This window comes from Cebus imitator, unplaced genomic scaffold (assembly GCF_001604975.1).
Source record: "Cebus imitator isolate Cc_AM_T3 unplaced genomic scaffold, Cebus_imitator-1.0 Scaffold257, whole genome shotgun sequence".
NCBI classification, from domain to species: domain Eukaryota; kingdom Metazoa; phylum Chordata; class Mammalia; order Primates; family Cebidae; genus Cebus; species Cebus imitator.
Genome location: NW_016107572.1, coordinates 1,946,222 through 1,956,063, shown reverse-complemented (window position 1 = coordinate 1,956,063; position 9,842 = coordinate 1,946,222). Strand labels below are relative to the sequence as shown.

Sequence of the window (9,842 nt, the reverse complement as noted above, 5' to 3'; positions counted from 1 at the left end):
TACCACATGCTCTCACTTATATGATGAAAACACATGGACAGAAAGAGGAGAACAACAGAAACTGCTGCCTATCCACAAGATCTAATAAGGAAATAGAAGGAGGGAGAGGATCAGGAGAAGTAACTAATGGGTATTAGTCTTAATACCTGGGTGAAGAAATAAAAATCTATACAAGAAACTCCTAGGACACAAGTTTACCCATGTAACAAACCTGTACATGTACATTTGAACTTAAGCTAAAAGCTTAAAATAATATTGAATTAAAAAAAAAGATATTCAAATGAAGTCAAAGCTTTGGTTCTAATAAGGAAAGATACAGAAAGTGACCAAAGCCCTTTCTGTAGATTATCATCTAGTTTAAATATACCTAATTTAAGAAAATACTTTTATATGGATCATACTCGGACAAAATTGATCTAAACATCAGGACTGTATATTATGTATTGGAAGTCCAAAGTATACCACAGACCAAATTAAACAAATCTTATGTCTCCACGTATTTAGTGAGTCAGTTTTTTTCCTTTGAGATTAGAGAAGTAGCATTTAAATTTTTAGCTGATAAACAATGTAGATATCTTGTTAATGCCTTTTCTGGTATTAACAAAAATTAACATTTCTGGTATTGCCTGAAAATATCAGAAAAAAACATTACAAGATATATATGGAAATGATATCTCCTAACTTTCATTCTGATATAAATGGCAAGGGTGTAAACCTTCAACATTAATAAAAAAAAATTTTTTTTGATATGTCAGACACAAGAGACTGGGTACAACTTCGGGTCAGTAGGAGTAGTGGCTTATTTTGGAAATGCCTTTCCCACTGGCTCTATCATTTACCCTGCTGTTTCATTTACTGCTTCATCCCCAAAGCTGAGAACAGGGTCCAGCACATGGAGATACTCAGTAAATATCTGTTGATGAGTAAATAAATGACCAAATCCCCAGGACCAGCACAGTGTCTAGCACATAATAGTTTCTTGCTAAAATATTTTTCAAATATTAGTGTGGGTCCTGAAATGTTCTAAAAAAGGTATAATAATCTCCAATTTTGGCCATTTTATATTTTTCTGACAAACTTGTTTAATGCTCCTTTCTTTTCATCTTAGTAACTTTTACACATTTGCATTCTGTAGTTTCTTCAGTGTCTTAAATTAGGGCTTGGCTCCAATGATGCACATGCAACGCTGGTATCTAGAGTAGCTGCAAACAAATCCTAAAATTCTTCAAAAGCAATAGATGTATCCAGTTAGTTTTCCCATTTCAAATAGTCTACCAGAACAAAAACTGCATCCACGGGCTGTGCCTGAGTTTATGTAACATGCATATGATACCCACCATGTTTTTAGCAAGAGCAAATATTGAACTTCAAATAAATTACTATTTTAAACACTTTTTTTTTTAACCTTTAAGAATTAAAAGAGAAAGCCCCCATGATTTTTGTTTTGTTTTTGGTAACAGGCTCTTGCTTTGTCACCCAGGTTGGAGTGCAGTCATGCAATCATGGCTCACTGCAGCCTCAGCCTCCTAAGTTCAAGCAGTCCTCCAACATCAGCCTCCTGAGTAGCTGGGACTACAGGTGTGTGCCACCATGCCTGGCTAACTTTATTTTCTGTAGAGATAAAAGTCTCACTATGTTGCCCAGGCTGGTCTCAAACTCCTGGACTGAAGCCATTCTCCTGCCTTGTCCTCCCAAAATGCTGGGATTATAGGCATGAGCCACCACTCCCCGCCTAAAGTTTTTATATTGTAGTTCGGTATTTCATAAATTAATATGGCTCAACTAGAAAACACTTCTGATTTCTGAATTGACTTTATATTATTGACTCACGTAAAATACAACACTAATATTACTAAAATAATATCTGGAGAATAAATAATTCTTGAAGTATTAAAAATAATAGTATTCATAACACAACTTTTCAAAATTGGGAATGTAATGATTTTCAAAAACCTATTCATGATGATGATGATGATGATGATTTTTTGAGATATAGTCTTATTCTGTCATCCAGGCTGGAATGCAGTGGTGCCATCTCAGCCCACTGCAACCTCTGCCTCCCAGGTTCAAGTGATTATTCTGCCTCAGCCTGTAGAGTAGCTGGGACTACAGGTGCACACCACCACGACTAACTGATTTTTCTATTTTTAGTAGAGGTGAGGTTTCACCATGTTGGCCAGGCTGGTCTCAAAGTCCTGGTCTCAGTGATCCGCCCACCTCAGCCTCCCAAAGTGCTAAGATTACAGGTGTGAGCCACCATGTCTGGCCATGATTATTATTTTTAACATTTAACATCAAATGTAAATAAACTATATTCAACTTAAAATTAAGAAAATAATACTATCCAGGTGAAATTGTATTCTTTTAACACAATCTGACAGCATACATTAGCCAACAGTCAAAGGGCAATAAAAGTGACAAATTTCAGATAGTCTGATAGCTAAAGAACAATTATATATAATCTAATGAGAATAAACTAAATTTCAATTTAATGTTCAATGACTCATCATACACATAAAAATGTGCAAGGATACCATATCATTTCATGTAACTATACATATCACATATTAATGCATAATGGTAGTTAACTAGTACATAATCTTACTTTTCAATTAATTTTTTAATTAAAAATTCTTTAAGAAAAAAGAAGTTCATTATTTATAAAGAATCTTACTATTTGTAAGCATGGTCCAGAAACATTTAATGGCTTATTCTCTATTTTGCAAACGTTAAGACAACAGATCAATTTTGTACATGATGTTTTTTTTTCTTATTTTTGAGACAGGGCCTGGCTCTGTTGCTCAGGCTAGGGTGCAGTGGAAGCTCAGCTCACTGCAACCTCCACCTTCCAGACTCAAGCAATCCTCCCACCTCAGCCTCCCAAGTAGCTGGGACCACAGGAATATGCCACCATACTCAGCTAATTTTTTTATTTATTGTAGGCATGGGGTTTCACCATGTTGCTCAGTCTGGTCTTAAGCTCCCGAGCTTAGGCATTCTGCCAACCTTGGCCTCCCAAAGTGCTGGGATTACAGGCACAAGTCATTACACCTGGCCAATTGTGTATATGACTTTAAGTTTGGCTTTATACTATGAAAGAAACTTGTAGCTAATAACAGTGTATTCAAAAACATAAGATTAAAAATCAAACAAAAACTGTTTCTTCAAAAGCTCTTTTGACTGATATAGTTGATCTATAAACTTAAAGTTGCTAGGTCATTTATATATCTTGTTCTATGGTTTATTTTTCATTTTTAAAATTTCATTTATTTACTTATTTTTTGAGACAGGGTCTTGCTCTGTTGCCCAGGATGGGGTGCAATGGCACAATCATGGCTTGCTGCAGCCTCAACCTCCTGAGCTTAAGCATTCCCCCGCCTTGTCCTCCCAAAGTACTGCGATTACAAGCATGAGCCATTGTGCCTGGCCTTGTTTTACTATTATTTTTTTGAACAATAACAACATATTTTAACAAAGCAAAGGGAAAAAAGGAATAATTTAATTTACCTTTATGGATGAAGCAGCATAGAGCATATCTTCCAGGGTGAAATGGCAACACTGGTTCAAGTATTCTTGGCAAAATTCTTGAATCAGCTGCAGATTATACAGGCTATCAGCCAAAGACATAGTTTCTTTCAAACAAATATCTTCAAATAAGAAAAGAGCAAGGTGGTAGCTTTGGATTAATTTGATAACAAATATTTCATATTTCATATCCATCTTGTAATTAGTACAAATATACAATTCTGGTTAACAAACATACATTTATAAATATAGTAGTCATTCTACAGAAAGACTTAGAAACCAAGCACTATTTTTTTAAACTACCTCCCTTAGAATTATATATAAATGTTCTTTTTTTAAAAAGTCTTCATTACATATTAAATAATATTGTCTCTTTTTTTGAGACAGGATCTCACTCTGTTATCTAGGCTGGAGGGCAAAATAATATTGTCTTAAATATTGGTTACCATCTGTCTACAGTTTAGAAATATTAAACTGGAACACTTACCGTCTAATCTGACAACATCAGGACAGTAAAAATGAATAAGGGCAGCTAATGCACAGCCATCTGTCCCATCTTTCAACAAATTTTCTACCAATGGAATGCAAGGCAGTTGCTTAAGCAATGTTTGCTCTTTCCTATAACGAGCCTACAATATTAAAAAAAGACATGAAAATAAATAAGTACTAAGCAATGCATAGGGAAAACATCAGTACCATAAATTCTAATGTATCGGTGATAAAATAGATCATGAGAAGTAAGACCACTCACCAATACTCCTTTTTTCTAAATAACTCTAGGTATTACCAAAGTTAAATATACACAACAACAGCTATAGTTTTGAAGCTCAATACTTAACATACTGCTAATTTATGACATTTAGCTTAAATATTTCAATATAAAAGCATCACAAAACAGATTCTGAACACTTTGCATCCAAATAATCAGTTTTCCTCTTTTGAAGATAATAAAATTCATCTACTTAATGTCAGACTTAATTTAGACTGAAAGTTCTTATATGGGAAGAGCAAGAATACCATTCAAGTAGAAAGTTATCAAAATAAGGGGGAAGATAGAAGAATATACTCTTCATAAAAGAAATTTGAGGAACTGGAATGGTATCACCAAGACATTCTGGGTAATCATTTAAATGCTGAGGCAGCACAAATAGTTAACAACTTTGAAAGTAAAAAAAACAAACAAACAAAAAACCCTCCCAACTTAAGTTTCATTGAACTAATAATTGAGCAAGTATATGGTTTCTTGCTCCCCCTCAGAAAAAGAGAAGAAACCTTTGTTTTCTAAAGATTGCTTGGTGTGGCTAAATAGAAAGTTTTAAAATAGTTCTCTAAAAACTGAGACATACTATAAAAGTAGTTAAGAGAACAAAAAAGTCTTGGGTCAGATTACTGGGATTCAGATCCTGGTTCTGCCATTTATTAGTTTTGTGATTTTGGACAAGTTACTTAAACTCTCATTTCTCATTTTCCATCTGAAAACTGGGTTAATAATACTGACTTTATAGAACCACTGGAAGACACAAAGTGTTATGCACCCTGCTGGGCACAAGCAAGCAATCAATAAAGGTCAGCTATTATTAGCTGCTAGCTCTTCTAAAGCCAAGAAAAGTAATGCTGAAGATTTAGTGAATGTACACACTAAAGTATTTTATTAGCAAAATGTGTAAGTTACTGATAGTTTTTTAAAAGGTTATCAAAACTAATTTTTCTTCTAATTCCATCTAAATTGGTCATCTCTATATGTTATGATTAAAATATAATTATGAGATAAAACACTTTTGTGAGAATAAAAATAGAAAAATAAAAATTTATTGAAAGAGAACACAACATTTGGTAGTGAAGTTATCTTTCTTTTCAATGCTATCTCTCAGAAAAGCATCAGCATTAATGAAGAAGGAGATACTTATTAATGCATATCTCTCACTGGCTACCCAAGGACAAAATTCACGAAACATGTTTTCCTCTTGAAGATTTTTGAAGGTTCTTATTAATTACTGCATAATAGACTCTGTTTATAAGAGTACATCCCTAATTCAGGGGGTAACTATATTCAGAAAAAAATTACTTGCAGGTACTATATAGATTCTTTAATTGATTATGATTTTTCATAATCCTTTGAAAAATTCCTCACTTTGCTGCTAAGAGACAGTTTAAAATCAACCATGGGGAGGGAAAGGAAAGGAAGAAAGAAAAAAGAAATCAGCCAGTACAGTGGTATGTTCTAGGCTTCAGCTGCCTTTCTCACAATGAGTACTGTTCCAGATCCTTACACTCTTTTCTTTGGTTATCTAGGATCAAAACAGTCTGCCTCTTGGATATCCTCTAAATTGGGCTGGGACTAGTAGTTTGTTTTCAGCCTATGACCTCAAGTGGACTGAGCCAAGCACCCAGGGTCATGGAACAAAGAATTGAATTATGTGATTTGTTCTACTCCCTCCTGCAAAGTAGCACTTCTGTACAAGATGTGTGCAAACAAGCACATGTACACACATACATACACACATACACACACAGCTTTATATGACATTAGCCATAAGTATCTATGGTTTAGATAATCAGAGAATTATGAATGGCATGCCAAAACGTTTTCCTAAAGATTATATTCTAGAAGATATATTAGGTAAACCAACTTTAAATCTTGAGATTATGTGCAACTCTCAGAAGGTTCATCTGCAATTCATAAAAGAGACTTTTATATATGCTTTATAAACTCACTGCATGGAAACACGCCTTTTCTTTCTGCAAACTTAGAAGTTTGGCATTTAGATGGAATACCCTATATTTTTATATTTCAACATTATGGTATATTTCTTTCTTTCTTTCTTTTTTTTTTTTTTTTAAAAGAAACAGCATCTCACTCTATCGCCTAGGCTGGAATGCAGTGGCACAATCATGGCTCACTACAGCATCGACCTCCTGAACTTAGTTGATTCTCCCATCTCAGTCTCTTCAGTAGCTGGAACCACAAGTGTACACCACTATGCTTGCCTAGTTTTTGTATTTTTTGTAGAGATGAGGTTTTGCCAAGTTGCCTAGGCTGGTCTCAAACTTCTCGGCTCAAGGGATCTGCCCGTGTCTGGGCCCCTCAAAGTGTGGGATTATGTGTGTGGGCCACCACATCTGGCTATTATGGTATATTTCTAAATCAGAGTTTTATTCTTGAGGGTGTAAAATAGTTCTTAAGTGGTTTAACACACCCATCCCCATATTTAAATCTGAAAGATCAATCTTAAGTCAAATCAGAATATGGTTTTGGTCCACTACTGGTGAGGTCACAGAAAACCTTCTGCTTTTTAAATCACATAAAAAGTGAAGTGTCATCTACAATTCAACCTGAAAAGGAAACAATTCTGTCAAAAAGATAATTTTAAAAAATAGAGATGGGGTTTCAATATGTTGTTCAGGATGGTCTCAAACTCCTGGGCTCAGGCAATCCTCCCACCTTGGCCTCTCAAAGTGCTGGGATTACAGGCGTGGACCACCACACCTGGCCACAAAGATGATTTTTATTATTTATTTATTTATTTATTTTTGAGACGAAATCTCACTCTTGTCTCCCAGGCTAGAGTGCAATGGTGCAATCTTGGCTCACTGTAACCTCCACCTCCCGGGTTCAAATCATTCTCCTGCCTCAGCCTCCTGAGTAGCTGGGATTACAAGCGCTTGCCCCTACACCCAGCTAATTTTTGTATTTTTAGTAGAGACGGGGTTTCGCCACGTTGGTCAGGTTGGTCTCGAACTCCTGACCTCAGGTGATCTGCTTGCCTCAGCCTCCCAAAATGCTGGGATTACAGGCATGAGCCACCACACCCAGCCCACAAAGATGATTTTAAATCCAGACAATTTAAACTTGCAATTCAAATTCATATTTACTAAAATTATTTAAATTAATGAGAAGCTACTCTGGTGGTTTTTTTTTTTTTTTCCTACTTACTGATAGTCTGTGAATACTGACAAGGTTAGCAATAGCATGTTTACCCTTTAAATTATTTTTAGAATTTCTAAACCTTGGCTACATCTTTTATCTTTCCGTAGTACGTGACAAAATACCTTAAAATCCAATCTCTATTCAGTGACTAACAGAGTTACATAAACAACTTTACCAGCAAGACAAACAATACCACTCTACAATTACAATTCCGGAGAGCAAACTGAAGTAGCTGAGCCAACTTACTGGAACCAGTTTCCAAAACCATTTGGAAGGAGACTTCAGAGGAAGCAGCGGGGGAGGGGAAAAAGGGGAAAGCAAAAGGTAAGGGGAAAATTCATCAGAATTATCTTCAATTAACAAATTATAGTAAAGCTTTTGATAGTGGAGTTCCAAGTTTATAGTTCTCTTGACATTTCATATGTTAATAGTTTAGTTAAAATATATAGGTTGCTAATGATAAAGACCACCATCTTCTCCTGTATCTCTCCTCTTCCCATACAGATATTCAGTTTAGGATAGCTAGAATATATACTGTATACTTTAGCAGCAAAAATTTTATTTCTGAGTTTTGGAATCATATATCATATTAAAAAATAAATCTATGTCACAAAAGGGAAGTAAAATGATTCTACAGCTAGGTTTGCAATCTAGTTCTTAGGTATTAGTAGACTGTAACTGATAAAGCAATATTCTCCCCCAAAAGGCAAAGTAGAAAGATAATTTCAATAAAAACAAGTATAAAGCAAAGAATAATATAGTAGAATATATCAAGATTATCATTTCTTTCACTATATAAAAAGTTTCTTTTAATTAATAGAAAAAAACCTATTTGGCAATTGTTACCAGTTAAGCAAGTAACTACTCACATAAACAGAACACAAATGCTATTAAGTTTACCATCTAGGGCTGTCCCAAAGACCCTAATTTTCTTCTTCAAAAAAGCGAATATAATAAACCCATAATTTCAGATAACATGAATTAATAAGTTGTGATTGTTTACCTTTGTATCTGCTAAAACAATTTCTAGCTCTGACTAAATATTTGTTGAAGTGAACCAAAGTAAACAGGATCTGAGTTAAAATTCGCACTCAAAATTTTTATGTAAAAAGTTTTTCCTGTATACATTAACAGAAAAATAAGATTATTTAGAAAAACATGAATAAAGTATTTTCAAGAACTTTAAGAAGTAGAAAAATGTCACTTGAAGAATCAGAAATATACCAGTTTCCTATATACAGCATAAAATTTTTCTTATAGCAACAGGAAGAACAGCCTCAGTAATTTTGTAGCATGTATTTAAATCTCCCATTTAACTGGACATTTTTGGCAGCTGCAGTTACAACAGCCACAGAAAGTACAAGAGGAGGACCAAAGAGCAGGAAGCCACTGAAAACGTGCCAGGGTTTCTAATTTGTAACGGAAATTTTAAAAGACAGGGATTTTTTTGTTTTCTGGACTAGAAGAACCCATTAAATAGAAACTGGTGATAACAAGAAATCATTGTGGACTCTTCCTAACAGCAGGTGTACAAAGGAGTCTCTAATGGTTCAAGTTATTCTGTATTTCTTGTAAAATACGTAATAATTGGATTTTTCATTTTTTTACTAATTCAGACTGCTCTGGCCTTTCTCTTGCCCCTCCATTGATCTAAATTGGTAACAGCAATCCTCTTAGGGGAAAACGGAAGCCTGCAGAGTGGCTGTTTGAAGGAAATTTTTAAAAAGTAAATGTACTAAAAGAACAAATAAATATTTATACTATGCATACTTATATACTTATGCTTCAAAAAGTTCAAATACATAGCGTAAGTTCCTTGCTGAAGAATAACTCCATTTCTGAAGTGATCAGCAACTATCCTTTCGGTTTTCAGGGAAGAATTAAGCAAACTGCAACATCAAATCCTGTTTTAAGATGTAAATAATCAGGACAAAGGATTTTTCCCCCCTCTTTTTCCTTTTTACCAGGACCACCAGGCAAGAAACAAATGGTTTTTTAAAAACCATGGATAACAGGTGAAAAAGCTTTTATTAAGTTTCCACTGACAAGGGGGTCAACCTAGGCAGTCCATAGAATAGTTCTAATTTCAAGTACTCTTTTCAATTGTCTTTATAATACACATTTGGCTGATCCTAAATTTTGGCTAGTTGTTTTAGGACCTGCCATTAATACCATCCAAATAGTTCATGTCTTCCTCTGGGTATCTACAACATTCTGGAAAGGTAGGATAATTCCTGAACTACCTCTAGGTGCTCTCAGGCCATTCTAGGAAGATACTGGTTTGGTGTGGTCTTTATTGGAGACCTCAAGAAGTTGGGAGTTAATCACGGCTGTGACTTGTCACTGCATGACTTGTTATCTTGTTAATCTTTTTTTTTTTTTTTTTTTT

General features: G+C 34.7%; 1 protein-coding gene across 4 annotated transcripts in view; it reads right to left on the bottom strand.

Moving 5' to 3' along the window:
* The window catches only part of CAMSAP2 (calmodulin regulated spectrin associated protein family member 2), a 118,133-nt gene that overhangs the window by 23,804 nt on the left and 84,487 nt on the right, over positions 1-9,842 (bottom strand). For 2 of the 4 annotated variants that reach the window (XM_017499395.2, XM_017499397.2), the window contains exons 5-7: positions 7,700-7,732; positions 4,013-4,154; positions 3,508-3,647 (exon numbers count right to left, since the gene is read on the bottom strand). In XM_017499395.2, coding sequence (XP_017354884.1) covers positions 3,508-3,647; positions 4,013-4,154; positions 7,700-7,732 — 315 coding nt within the window. The remainder of the gene's footprint in view (positions 1-3,507; positions 3,648-4,012; positions 4,155-7,699; positions 7,733-9,842) is intronic. The other 2 variants (XM_017499396.2, XM_017499398.2) reach the window with 1 other exon arrangement.